The following is a 13,761-nucleotide window of genomic DNA, read 5'->3' as shown; positions in this document are numbered from 1 at the left end:
CTGTGAACACTGCAGGAGTCAAGTTGCACCTTTAAGACTAACCAATTTTTATTCAGAACGTAAGCTTTCATGTGCTCTCTTAAGCACACGAAAGCTTACGTCCTGAATAAAAATTGGTTGGTCTTAAAGGTGGCACTTGACTCCTGCTTTGTTCTACTGCTTCAGACCAACACGGCTGCCCACTTGGATCTATCTACTGTGCACACTGTAAGTGTAAACCTGAAATGGTGATTCTGTTAATGGGTGGCAGTGACTCAAAGGCTAGGGTGATTCCTTTTTAAAAAAAAATGTTAGTTATTTTAAATATAGATACATAGATCAGGGAGCTTGAAGAAAAAACTTATAGTTTCTCCCCGTCGGGGAATCGAACCCCGGTCTCCCGCGTGACAGGCGGGGATACTCACCACTATACTAACGAGGACTTACTTGTAAGTGAAGTTTTCTTTTATGGCTTTTAATCTTTCCTTCAACCATTGGTCATGGCTTATCAGTTAATATGTTATTTGACCAATCCCCAAAGAAGCCTTTCTCGTAGTGCATCATGGAAGTAGTAGTCCAATTTTCACAACGCGGCAGGTTATCTCCTTTGCAAGAACTACCAATCCCAGAGGCGCTCCTAGAGCAGCACCCCGATATGGGGCGGCCGGCTGGCCGGCGACTATTAATTACTACGCGCTGACTTGGCTCAGGAGTACAAGTCTGAAGCGAAACTATGGCCGAAGCAGATCCCAGCTCGTTCGCTTTTCCCGACTCCTGCCGCACGCACCATCTTTACCTGCGCTGCCGCGTGGACTTCGAGAGCCACTCTCTGCGGGGGACTGCGGCCCTCACCGTGCGGGCGGAACGCGACAACCTGCGTTGCTTGGTAAAGCTGCCTGCCGCCCTTTGCTTGCGCAGGGCATGGTGGGCGCTTCGGGCCCTCCTTGCGGAGAGGGATGCGAAAGGGGTGCGAGGGTGGGGCTGCCGGCCTGAGGGGAGCTGGGGCGGGGGCTCTCTGCGAGCAGGCAGAAGATGCGCCCCGCACAGGCTGCTGTCCTCACCTCGCCTTGGACGCCTAGCCTTTCGCCCTCGCCTCGGTCATGCTCGTGGTTCTTCCCCGGGTGCCGCTCTGGCTTGGCTTGTTTGCTAACAGGAATGCCTTCTCCCTTTTCCTTTTTCGAAGTAGACGAAGAGCTGTTTTACTGAAGGGTGAAGGCGCTCATCGTGTTGCTGGTTATAAATGCACTTTCTTACCTTTCAAGTTCCTCAGGGTTGACCTTTGAAGTTCACTGATACTGTATCTCTATTTGTGGGAGCAAAAGCCTCCAGACAACAGTTTTAGCGGGTGGGTGGGTAACGCTGAATTTTAAAAAAAGAATAAAAAGGATGCTAGAGTATATATCATCAGCTCTTTTGGCTAAGAGTCCACATCATCAGATGCATGACGAAATGTGTTCGCAGTTGATAGAGACACACCCGCCAAGAGTACTTGTAAACCTCGGGGTTAAAAGGATGGAATGCAGGGGATATAATTTGTAAAACTGGTCCGGCTGAAACTGTTGTGGGGTTGATGGTAAGAAAATCTCTAATGTAGAAGCTATTTCTGCCATTCTAATTCTGCCTAAACCTAGTTCTGGACTATTTGACAAAGATTAAGTCTAAGCTTCATTCTTTACAGAAATCCGGCTTGGAACCAGTTTCTTGTCGGTTTCTGGGATGCCTTCCATAAGGGTTGTTCACCTGTTCAAATATTCGGTGACCCTCAGGGATTAAGTTACAGAAAGTTTTTCTCATTGGTGCCTTCATGTTTAACCCCCCCCCCTCTGATTTAGAGTAGATTATTCCAAAACATTTTGGCTGCAAGAACATTTTATAATTGAGCTAAATAAGACTGTGAAATCCTCTTTGTTCCATTAACTATTTTGTGCAATAATATTGTAAAGACGATCTTTCAATTTGTAATTACTTCAAGGTGAAAACTATCTGGCTTTGTGCAATGATGTCTTTGTGATTGAATAAACTTGTGAATACCTGGACCCAAATAAGGCGGAGGTTCTGTGGCTGGAGTTGGTGGGCAATGGTTGGTTTGCCAACTCCTGGCCCTTAATAGGTTGTGCCTTTCACCTGCTCCTACTGTCAGGAGCCTGGACATGACTCTGGATGCCACCTTGTCAATTGAGGCCCAAGTCACAAAGGTTGTGACTTGCAGAGGGCTTTCTGGCAGAGGGCTTCCTACTTGTCCCATTCTGACCTAGCCACCGTCATCTCCAGGATAGACTACTGTAACTAACTCTGTGTAGGTCTTCCCTTGGGTTTGACCCAGAAGCCTCAACTGATCCAGAATGTGGCCATGTGTGTCCTAACAAGAAACGCTTGAATGGCTGATAGTCAACCTGTTCTGTGCTGGCTTCCAGTGGAGCACTGGATCAAATTCAAGGTGCTGATTTAACCTTTAAGGCTATTCACAGTCAGGGACCTGCATACCTTTGGGACTGCCTCTCTCAGTATGCCCCCAATAGAATGTTACACTTAGACACTAAACATCTTCTGGTGGTCCCTGACCCAAGAGCAATCTGGCTGTCCTCGGCCAGGGCCTTCTTGGCCCTGGCTCCCACCTGGTGGAATTGTCTGCCAGAGAATATCTGTGCCCCGCAGGATTTACTACTGTTCCACAGGGCATGTAAGGCAGAGATGTTCCGCCAGGCCTTTAGTTGAGGACAGCAACAGGATAGCAAATAGTCTGGCACCACTGGGTTTCCCCCCTGTCTCCTAGATGTGTTGTGGAGCTGCAGTTCTAATCCAGATTCTTCACCATGTGGAACTGTTTTTATTCTGGGATTTTGTGCTATGTTTCAACTTTAATTTAATTAATTTAGATTGTTGTATTTTTACCTTGATGTAAGCCACCCTGAACCCTGCTTGCAGGGAAGGGTGGCCAAAAAGGTTAAATAATAAATAAAGCTTTTATTTTTGTATCAGACTATCAATATTTTTGCATTATTGTGTCTTGTTGTTAAGCCCTTGTGACTAGTTGTATGCTTGTAAGTTTCTTTTGCTTCTGTTTGATTCACTGTCAATAGATATTTGGACCATTTTATCTAAATAGCTAATTTAGAACTCATTTACAGATTCTGGACACAAAGGATCTAACAATACACAAAGTACTTGTCAATGGACAGGAGGCATTGTTTGCTCTTGGGGAACGTCATAGCTTCAAAGGAACACCAATGGAAATCACTCTGCCCTTTGAGCTGGGGAAGTATGTCTGTTAATATGCTCACCTTGCTTTATTTTTGAAAGCACTTGTTAATGGCCTAATATTAATAGTTACTGAGCTAGCATATAAATATAAAATCTAAGGTGACCTAACAGTTATTCTGTTATAATGTCTTAGCATATGCTATTATGTCAGTGTTGAAAATATCAGCATAAAACGGGGGCAAAAGATTTTGTATAGTCTTTGGTGTATCACTTATGTGATCTAGTATCTAAGAAATGATATACTGGAAAAAGGCTAACACTTTGTTGAGCCTCAGTGAACCTTTGGCCTGACATGTGACTTCTGGAGTCATTTTTGGTTAGCTGATGTTATGTGATGCTCTCTTAATTTGCTGTGTATTCGTTATTGTTTCTATCCAACCTTTTGATGGACCAAGGTGGTTTACAAATATTATAATTCATAAACAGTTAAATACCCAATCAGCATTAAAACTAGGGTTTATAGGAGGTCCATTTTTCTAGCAGCCTATTCAAAAAGCCTAACTTCAGAAGTTGTAACAGTTCAATTTGCAGGAGTGTGTGTGTGGACTCTTTTCTTTATGAAGTGCCAGATCTACTTAGTCTGTTTACTTCTGTTACTTGACCATAAAAGAAAAGGAAGATTTAATTAGAAACATTTTCAACTTAAAAGGGATGTAACTGAATGATAGTAGCCCATCTGACTAATGTTGCCTCTAATTCAAAACCAACATTATGTTGCAAACCTTTCCTGAACAAGTTTTGTTAAATACTTTTAAAAAAATAGCCTCCATGGTTATATTGTAGGTAACTGAAGTTGTTGATGCTCCCCTGAGAAAGTGTATGGATTATATGTAAATTAACTACAGTGCCTTAACAGCAAAGGGGTTGTTTTGATTCATTTAATGTTCCATCCATTCTAATTCTTATTAGTTGCTGTTTTCGACAGAAGCCAGGGAGATTCCATTCTGTTTATTTAGAAAATATATGCTGACTCTCTAGACTTGCTCAAGGCAGCTCGTGACTAAACAATAAAACAAACAATGCAAACAGCAATAAATATTGTAGCAATACAAGTATAACTAAAACAATCCAAAAATAAACAAGATCAGGAAAGTCAATAAAATATGCCAGTAAAAGCAATCGTAATGGAGTTTTCACCTTCTTATGATTGGGACCTGTAGAGTTATTGCACTTTACAACAGGGGTGGCCAACGGTAGCTCTCCAGATGTTTTTTGCCTACAACTCTCATCAGCCCAGCCAGCATGGCCAATGGCTGGGGCTGATGGGAGTTGTAGGCAAAAAACATCTGGAGAGCTACCATTGGCCACCCCTGCTTTACAAGATACAATATTTATTTTTAAAAAGCATGGCTTAGATTATAAAAGGGTTGTTCCCTTTTGGTAGGCAGTGATTGCTGGAAAAAGTGTGTGGAGAAAATTCTTTTAAAGTGGCATTTAGGGATTTGTAGACTGAGGTGGGAGGGAAGGCAGTATGATATAGCTTGATCTTGTCAGATCTCAGAAGCTGAAACTAGGAATTAAGAATTTGGTTATGAATTTGGTGCTAATGCTTGAATGATTTTGGCACAACATTGAATCATATGAACATATGAAGCTGCCTTATACTGAATCAGACCCTTGGTCCATCAAAGTCAGTATTGCCTATTCAGACTGGCAGCGGCTCTCCAGGGTCTCAGGCTAAGGTTTTTCACACCTATTTGCCTGGACCCTTTATATCAAAATAACATGCTGCTGAGCCCAGTAGCTTGAGTTTGTAAAGCCTGGTTCACCATGTGAATTAATAAGGTAATGGTAATCAAGCAGATGTGGGATGAAAGGAGAAGTATTCAGGAACATTTTATTAAGACTTTGCAGCCATTTAATAAAAATAATAATAATAACTTTTTATTTGTATTCCGCCCTCCCCGCACAAGCAGGCTCAGGGCGGCTCACAACATCTAAATGTAATACAATAAATAAAATCATATAACAATAAAAACATCTTAAATCAGTATACAGTTACATTAAAATTGACATTAGGGTGCTAAATGGATCTTATATATTTCTTATATATTGATACTCATTCAAACTGGAAGAATGCTGAAGAGGAAATGTTGATGTGTATCACTTCTCAGCCTTTTGGCTAAGATCAAGTGTAGTATCTGGGGGCTGCACGTGGTCGGCCTTTTGACTAAGATGAGGTGTAGTTTCTGGGTGCTGCACATGATCCTTATTATTCATTTTCTTCTCTAAACTCTGCATCATTTATGGTAACTGGGAGCCATGCACAATCCTTATTATTCACTTATTATTTTTGCCTTTAAAGCGACATTCTCTAAATAAAGTCAATCTATTCTTATTAGCTTAATATCTGATACATCCTCTATTTGAGGATTATATATTAAATGGAAATGTTGAGGTGTATAAAATAGTGCTATTGAATGTGTCACTTTAAATTATGAAATCTATATAATATTGTCTGTTTATGGTATTGTAGATAAAATTTTGTTTGTGTTTTGTTGATTTATAAGATTGCCTTTTTTAAAAATGAAGATTTTGTTTACCAATGGTTTTTAACTCACTGAAGCGGAAATATTTCCTGTCATAGTCCTGTTCTCAAACACATCCATGTGCCAAAATAAAGCATCAATTAAAATGGAGTATTCAATTTTTTGCAGGGGGCAAGATGTGGTCATAGATATCTCATTTGAAACTTCTCCAAAGTCCTCAGCACTCCAGTGGCTTGCTCCAGAGCAAACATCTGGAAGAATACATCCATTTCTCTTTAGCCAGTGTCAGGTGAGCAGGTTGTGTTGTCCTTTTCTATTATGAACTGCATGTTCTGCGAGTTGTTAATTTATCATTATGCTCCTCTGCTTCCATTAGGCCAAACAATTTTTCCTGCAGTCTCTTGAGCCAAGATTTGGCAACAGGCTCTGTCTTAAGCATGTGTATCAGAATTGTACAGTGTGGCATGAAGAAATCCTAAAACCTGTCAGATTGAAAATCTCCTTTTCTCTTAGAATGTGTTGCATGGTATGACAAAGGGGGGATTTTGAATCCCAACCACTGCCACCAATTATGAGATGGGAGTGACTGATATAATCAGCACTCCACTAAAATTGATCACCCTATCACTATGTTTTTAAAATTCACTTCTCAGAAAATGGCACAGTAGGCAAAGGGAAGGATTAAACAAAAGTTGTTTTATTAAAACTGGCAGGGAAGGGGGTAAATAGGTACTGCAGGGGTTTGGACTTCAGCAGATGGAAACAGACATTTAAAACTGCACACAACACATGCACACATGCATGATACAATGCTTCACTGAAAATTCCTTCTCTTGCCCTAAAAGTTTCAAGTATCTTTCCAGTTTAGCTTTCGATGACTGGACTATATTTCTAGTTAACATTTTCACTTCACAATTTCACACAAACTTGAGTGCCCTGTGCTTTGTCCCAATGGGTAAAAGATCACGGTCTCTGCACTAGACCTTCTTCTCTTAGCATGGTCATTACTATCTGCCCATTCAGACTAGTAACCTGGGTGTTTGGCTCTTTTTTAAGACCTTGTATTATTGCCTCAAAATCCCTTTTCCAAAGCCTGATCTGCTAGCCTTTCAGTCTTGTCCCTCTGTTGGACACTACGCTTCATAAAGGGACTGTTTTCCCCCTCAAGATGTGCTCATTTGATTGATAAATACAGAGACTGTTGATCATTTTTAAGAGCAGTGTCTCACTTGAGTCTCTAAGATTTAAAACCCCACTACTTGTGTTCTGCATTAGACTCTGCCTTGTGACTTTTGTACCACTCTTGAGAGCATCTCCAAAAGACCTCTGCTCTCTTCTTCAGTCAGTCTTCAGCCCTTCAGCTCCATAACTGATTTTTCCAACTGCCTAACTGCCACTCTCCTTGAACAGTTCAAAGCAGTCCTTCAATGAGTGAGTTCTATCAGCTGTCACTCAGTGGTCCTTAGCATGCATATTGCTGCTATTTGTCACACATGGTAATATTGCACAGTTGGGTTAGCTGGTGCTGTGACCTAAAAGGCCTCAGTTAATGGTAACTGAGGAATTCAGTCTTGAATTTGGCATGTCCTTTCTTGAAATCACATACATTGTTCCTGTTTTGAAAGAGTTGTTGACATGGTGCTTGAGAAGAGGAGGTTATTTGGTTTTTATATCTTAAGGTGAACCACATTACAAATAAAAGATGACATTATACATCTAACCTTTTTATCATCTTGGAGTGTTAGGTGTGATAGATTCTGTAATTCTGTTACCAAAGGTAAAGTAATGTGTCACCTAAATTATGTGCTAATAGGACTGAAACTATATCAAGATTATTAATAATCGCTAGTAATTTTGATACTACAGAGAGTGTGTCACAGTTAAATCCAAGGCTAGGGAAGTAGCTATGGGAAGTGTATAGTCTGCCATTGCCTTTTCTTATGGCCTTATGGGGAGAAAACTCTAAAGGAGAGCATTTCCTTTTACCCAAGGCACTCTTGCTGGCCGAGGGAAACTGCTCAGTTCAACCACAAACCAGTGCCAGATCTGTATGTGGCTTGCATATGGGGTTGGAGACGTGTTTGATAGCTCTCTTACTGATCTTGCAGATCAAGATTCATTTTTTGCTATAAGACTAAACATTTAATAAATGAGAGTTAATCTTATTTACTAGAGGTGTGCATTTAGCTATATCTGAGCAGAAAAAATAGCTGGAAAATACCTTATCTGTATTTTTTGGCTAGTCTTTCTGCCAGATACAGATTTTGGTATTTTTCCAGCATTCCGAAATGGCTAAGCCCCTCCAAATCCTGAAAATATTTAGCATTTTTCAGGACCACCAGATAGTTGAAGGACATTTGAAGAGCACAGTCCCTTTGAATGCTTTCCAGGTGGACTCACCACTTGGAGAACGTGTTTAAAGGTGATGTGAGCCCTTTAAACACCTTTGAAGTTCACTTACCTCTTGGAAAAGGCATTTAAGTGAGCCCTTTAAATGCTTTCCTCACTCCGCTGAAACGAATGGAGGATGGGCACCTAATTTGAGGCCCACAGAATTGGACCCCCTGGTCCAATCTTTTTGAAACTTGGGAGTTTTTTTGAGGAGAGGGACCAGCAGCTGTGCAGCAAATTTGGTGCCTCTACTTCAAAAAACAGCCCCCCAGAGCCCTGGATATCCCCAAATCAGTTTCCCATTATACCCTATGAGGACCATTGACTATAAAAGTCCCTGTAGGATATATTGGAGCCAGGAAAAATGCAGGATTTCCCAAAAATCCTGAATCTGAATACCATACCAGTATTGGAATTCAGGAAGATTAGAACATACCAATATTTGGGGATTCAGTATATCTGAACCTGAAAAATACCAATTTATTTTGCACACCTCTATTGCACACCTTGTTGTGCTTTTTGCATTTTTTTAACAATATCTGTCTTTATTTAGTGTTACTGTTACTTTAAATGTTTAAAATAGTCTGTCCAATAGAGACCATTCAGGAGACTTCCAATAGTAATGGAGATATAGCCACATTGGTTTGTAGGAGAAGAGCTAGATTTGGATCCAGTAGCACCTTAGAGACCAACAAGATTTTCAGGGTATATAATAATGGAGTGGATCCTGAGTTTGGAGTCTTCCTCCAACTTAACTATGTCTTGTGTTGGAGGAAAGCTTCTTAGGCTAGCAAAAGGCTTCAAACAGTGGAAGGGTAGGATCATTGTCTCAGAAAGGTTTTTGGAGGGGTTCTCTAGGAATCTCCTAAATTAATTGGAGTTGTACTTCCCCTGCTGCTGGTTGTCATCAGTCTAAATCAGGGGTGTCAAACTCAAGGTCAGATCTGACATAAATGAGACCTTGTTAGGCTGGGCCATGTGTGTACCTATTTAAGATTAGTTAGCAGAGAGACAAACTTTATAAAGGACACAGACAAACACAATTTTTTTTAAAAAAACTTTAAACATGCTTAAAATGTTAGCACTTGCTGGTTTTAAAGGTACTTTCTTGGTATTTCTTCCATAGGATCCAGGGAACTGGGCAAAGAAATTTCTGGCTCTTTCCTTCCTTTCCTAGGGGACAAGGAGGTAGAGGAGCCACAGCCAATAGAAGGAAGAGAGGCTTGGCTCAATAGCTCTGCTGTGTGATTGAAAGAGCCTGGAAAAACAAGCTCTGCCTCATCCCCTTCCTCCCCAAGGAAGAAACCTCAGCCAATGGAGAAAATAGAGGTTTTGCTCTGTAGCTGCTGTGCATTTGAGCAAGCCTTGCAAAGCAAGCTGTGATGCAGAAGGAAGCAAGAGAGGGAGAAGAAAGCAGATGGCAGCCAGTTGCTCAGGGGCCTGATAGGAGCCCTCTGGGGGCCTGATTTGGCCCCCGAGCCGCATGTTTGACACTCTTGGTCAAAATGATCCCTGGAAGGTGCATTTTCTATGGGGTTTTTTTTTTAAATGTAAAGCACTGTTTTGTGCTTTGCTGCTCTAATCTGGCAAATTGGGTTTGATTCCCCACTCCCCCATATGAAGCCTGTGGGTGACTTTGGGCCAGTCACTTCTCTCAGAACTCTCATATCCCCATCTGCTTTACAAGGTGACTGTTGTCGGGGGTGGGGGGAGGAAGGGAAGGTGATTGTAAGCCACTTTGAGAGGGTAGACAGAAGCAGAGTATGAAAACCTGTTCTTCATATGCAGGAGAAAATGAGTGTACAAAATGAGATTGTAGGCTACCTTAGGAAGGACCTGTTAGTTTTGCATGGTAGTGGAACAGCCTCTCACCTTACTGAATTTCAAATTGCCTTCTAAACTTGCAAGTTGGGCAGCAGAGCTTACTGAAGAGGAGAGAACCTGATTATATTGGACAAATACTTAGGCCTGTAAGCATCTCTGAACTGTTACAGCTGCAGTTTTTTACATCTGGTGATGGTTAATCTATTTCAGTACTAGGAACTGCTTCTTGTGGTTTATTGCAAAATTTTTCTCTAAGTTTAGCGAACTCTGATTTTGTGCATTTCCCCCCTCAGGCTCATCACTGTAGAGCTGTTCTTCCCTGCCAAGATACTCCTTCAGTGAAATTAACATACTATGCAGAGGTAGATACAATCAAAAACCTGGTACAGTTGGATCTTTCATGTACAGAACTCAATATGTGGGTTCTTTCAAAGCTTTGCAAATATTGCTAGTGCACGTTCAAGCATGCGTATTTGTGCTCGCTCACAGTTGGAACATATTTAGTTGAACTTAGCTGGTAAGAGATGGCCATTTCGTCAACCCAGTGGTCCATCTAATCCAACAATCTGTTTCATACACTGGCCACCAAAAAGGACATAGAGGCCAAGGTCTTCTCCTGATGTTGCCAGAAGGTACCAAATGATGCTTTTCACTTTTACAGTCTTTGAACTTGACTGCAAATGTAATCTGCTAAACAATTCCAGTTCACCTATCCTTTTGTATCTGAAAGATGCCTTTCTCTTTAAAACCCCCCAAATAGTTTCAGTGTGTGTGTGTAGACATTGCTTCTCCTAGATCCACAGGGTATTGCTATATTACACTAAGGTTAAGGATGCATGGTGATAGCTCGAACCAGTCTTATTTCTGATTTTGCAAAGAAAAGGGATCTTTTTAGAGACCACAGTAGTTTGACCTAAAAGTTTGGTAGCTATACTTGGGAAATTTAATGTATTTTAGATGGCTTCCTATGCTTTAATGCAGGGGTGGGCAATCTTTTTAACTAGTGCTTTTTAAAAAACTGCCTCTGCCCAAGGAGATGGTAGTGTGCTGACAAATGAAAAGGGATGGGGAAAAGAGACAAGGGCTGCACTTGGTCAGACTTGCAGAGAGCAAGCTGAGCACCACTAACATTGCTAGACCCTCAGGAGTTTGCCTTGCCCTTTGAGTGGAAACCTGGCTCTTTGAGTCAAGCAAATGACTTCAGCATGTGTGCCTGGAGATCTCTACCCTTAGCTAAACACACTTGTGAAACTGGAGGAAAAATGTTCTGGACTTTGAAAATGGCTCAGATTTATTCCCCATATCTGTCTGAAGTAGCTTGATTAAATAGGACAGTATGATAGAAGATGGCAGTCACTTATAATGAATCTGGCCAGTTTTATCAGGGCTGTCCTGACAAGAGAATTACTATGTAGACTAGATGCTTGGTTTTCCAGTACACAAAAACTTGATTCTCTGTGCCTAAAATAAGCACCCCAGGTCCCATAATGGAAAAGTCCTTTGAGCTATGAAACTGTTCAAAATGTACGATGGGGGAAAAGTGTATGTTCCATTGAAAATAATTCAGCTTGTGTTGCAACGTGCAGTAAGTATGTAACCATCTCAATATGGTAGTACTTCCAGTGATCTCTACACACTTGCTTGGGCCTTACCAATTTTAAAAAGATATCAGTAAGGATCCTACAAGGATACTGAAAGAGGCTGGGAGATTATCAACCATAACGTCTTCTACAAGGCAGGGTGCCACCCTCCCCAGATTAGTATCCTAATTACAGTACCGTGTGAGAAACAGACGAGTCCCATTCTGACACTGAAATGTAGCGTGGTGCATACTATAAAAAGGAGGATGAAGTGGAACTGAAGAGTTGCAAAGTGTGCAGTTTCATCAGTCCAGAATATGGAAGTTCTGATGTGGTGTAGCTTGGAAAAACCTGTATTTCTAGAGTCAGCAATTTTACCCAAATTTGTGTTCTTTTTTTAAATACTTACTATCAGAAACCTTTACAGTAATATGTTGCCGAGTGTCAGTCCTTGGGTTTGAACTTCCTAGTCCACTTCTCTAGGGCTCCAGCTCCGTAGAAATACATGCAGAGATTTCAGACAGGCAGTGGGGTATGAGGTTGCATTAGAAGAGGGCTGGGGGGTGGAAACCTCAATTTAATTACTAATTATAGCCTTGATAGAAGTAAGGATCCTACAAGGATACTGAAAGAGGCCGGGAGACTATCAACCATAATGTCTTCTACAAGGCAGGGTGTCATCCTCCCCAGATTAGTATCCTAATTACAGTACCGTGTGAAAAACAGACCAGTCCCATTCTGACACTGAAATGTAGCATGGTACATACTATAAAAAGGAGGATGAAATGGAACTAAAAAGTTGCAAAGTGTGCAGTTTCATCAGTCCAGCAGAATATGGAAGTTCTGATGTGGTGTAGCTTGGAAAAACCTATATTTCTATAGTCAGCAGTTTTACCCAAGTTTGTGTTCTTTTTGAAATACTATCAGAAACCTGTACAGTAATATGTTGTCGAGTGTCAGTCCTTGGGTTTGAACTTCCTAGTCCACTTCTCTAGGGCTCCAGCTCCGTAGAAATACATGCAGAGATTTCAGACAGGCAGTGGGGTATGAGGTTGCATTAGAAGAGGACTGGGGGGGGGGGGTGGTAACCTCAATTTAATTACGAATTATAGCCTTGATAGAACATATTTGTGAGGAAAATGGAGGCCGAAACATAATAACACCAAATTGAACTCTCTGTTTGAAAAATATAACTTAATAGACTCATGGAGGCTTCTTCATCCCAATGAGAAGGATTTTACTTTTTTTCTATGTGTCATTTGGTGCACACACATATAGATTATGTTCTTATTTCTGTAGGCTTAGGACAAGAAATGGTGTCCTCACAAATAGGATACAAGTTATGGAGTGACTATGCATGGGTTGAAACAAGCTTAAATTTAGAAGACAAAATAAAAGTAAGACAACAGTGGTCATTTAATATGAATTTATTATCAAATCAGTTATTTCAGGAACAATTAATTGAACATATCAAAACTATTTTAAGGAAAATACACAAGAAGATAGTTCTCCAATATTTATCTGGAATGCTTTAAAACCGGTCCTATGGGGCCACATAATATCATACTCCGCCTATATAAATAAACAGAAAAAGAAGTTAAGGAATGATTTACTTGAAAGTATTCAATTATTAGAATCAAAACATAAGCAGACCTGCAATAAAACTATTTATAAGTAATTACTTGCTAAAAGAAGGGAACTAGAGTTATTAGATAGTGAAAATATTCAATAAGATTTATTAACCCTTAAACAAAAACATTGGCGTAACTCCCCAAAGTTATTAAAGAATTTGGCAAAAAGAGCAAAACAATTTCGTTCAAATAGACATATAAATATGATCAAAAACAAATCTGGCAAAATATTAACTAAAACTGGACATATTTGTCAAGTTTTTCATGATTATTATAAAGAACTATATACTTCTATTAAACCATCTCAAATTGCTATTGACAAATATTTTCAGAAGCATATACCACTAGTTATTTCACAAGATCACAGAGATCAAATGGATAAATTATTCACTAAACAAGAACTCCTAGAAACAATCCATGCACTTAAACTCAATAAAACTCCAGGACCTGATGGGTTCTCAGCAGGTTTTTATAAATCTTTTGCTGTTGAGTTAATTGATTTATTATTGAAAGTATGCAACTATATTTTATTAGAAGGCACCCCACCACCATCTTGGAAACGAGCAGTAGTTATGGTAATTCCAAAACTGGAAAAAGACATAACAC

General features: G+C 40.4%; 1 protein-coding gene, 1 non-coding gene and 1 pseudogene across 2 annotated transcripts in view; 2 read left to right on the top strand and 1 right to left on the bottom strand.

The window, feature by feature from the left end:
* Positions 1 to 349: 349 nt before the first annotated feature.
* Positions 350 to 421, bottom strand: TRNAD-GUC (transfer RNA aspartic acid (anticodon GUC)). Its single transcript has one exon. It is a non-coding gene; the product is annotated as a tRNA-Asp (tRNA).
* A 148-nt stretch (positions 422 to 569) lies between these two features.
* LTA4H (leukotriene A4 hydrolase) overlaps positions 570 to 13,761 on the top strand; it is a 35,558-nt gene continuing 22,366 nt past the window's right edge. Inside the window, exons 1-4 of the mRNA XM_060245216.1 lie at positions 570 to 865; positions 3,108 to 3,238; positions 5,898 to 6,018; positions 10,238 to 10,306. Of these exons, the coding sequence (XP_060101199.1) occupies positions 713 to 865; positions 3,108 to 3,238; positions 5,898 to 6,018; positions 10,238 to 10,306 (474 nt within the window). The 5' untranslated portion in view covers positions 570 to 712. The remainder of the gene's footprint in view (positions 866 to 3,107; positions 3,239 to 5,897; positions 6,019 to 10,237; positions 10,307 to 13,761) is intronic.
* LOC132576715 (U2 spliceosomal RNA) lies at positions 5,343 to 5,486 on the top strand (annotated as a pseudogene).

The sequence above is a fragment of the Heteronotia binoei genome, chromosome 8 (assembly GCF_032191835.1).
Source record: "Heteronotia binoei isolate CCM8104 ecotype False Entrance Well chromosome 8, APGP_CSIRO_Hbin_v1, whole genome shotgun sequence".
NCBI lineage: Eukaryota > Metazoa > Chordata > Lepidosauria > Squamata > Gekkonidae > Heteronotia > Heteronotia binoei.
This window is presented reverse-complemented; position numbering and strand designations above follow the sequence as displayed.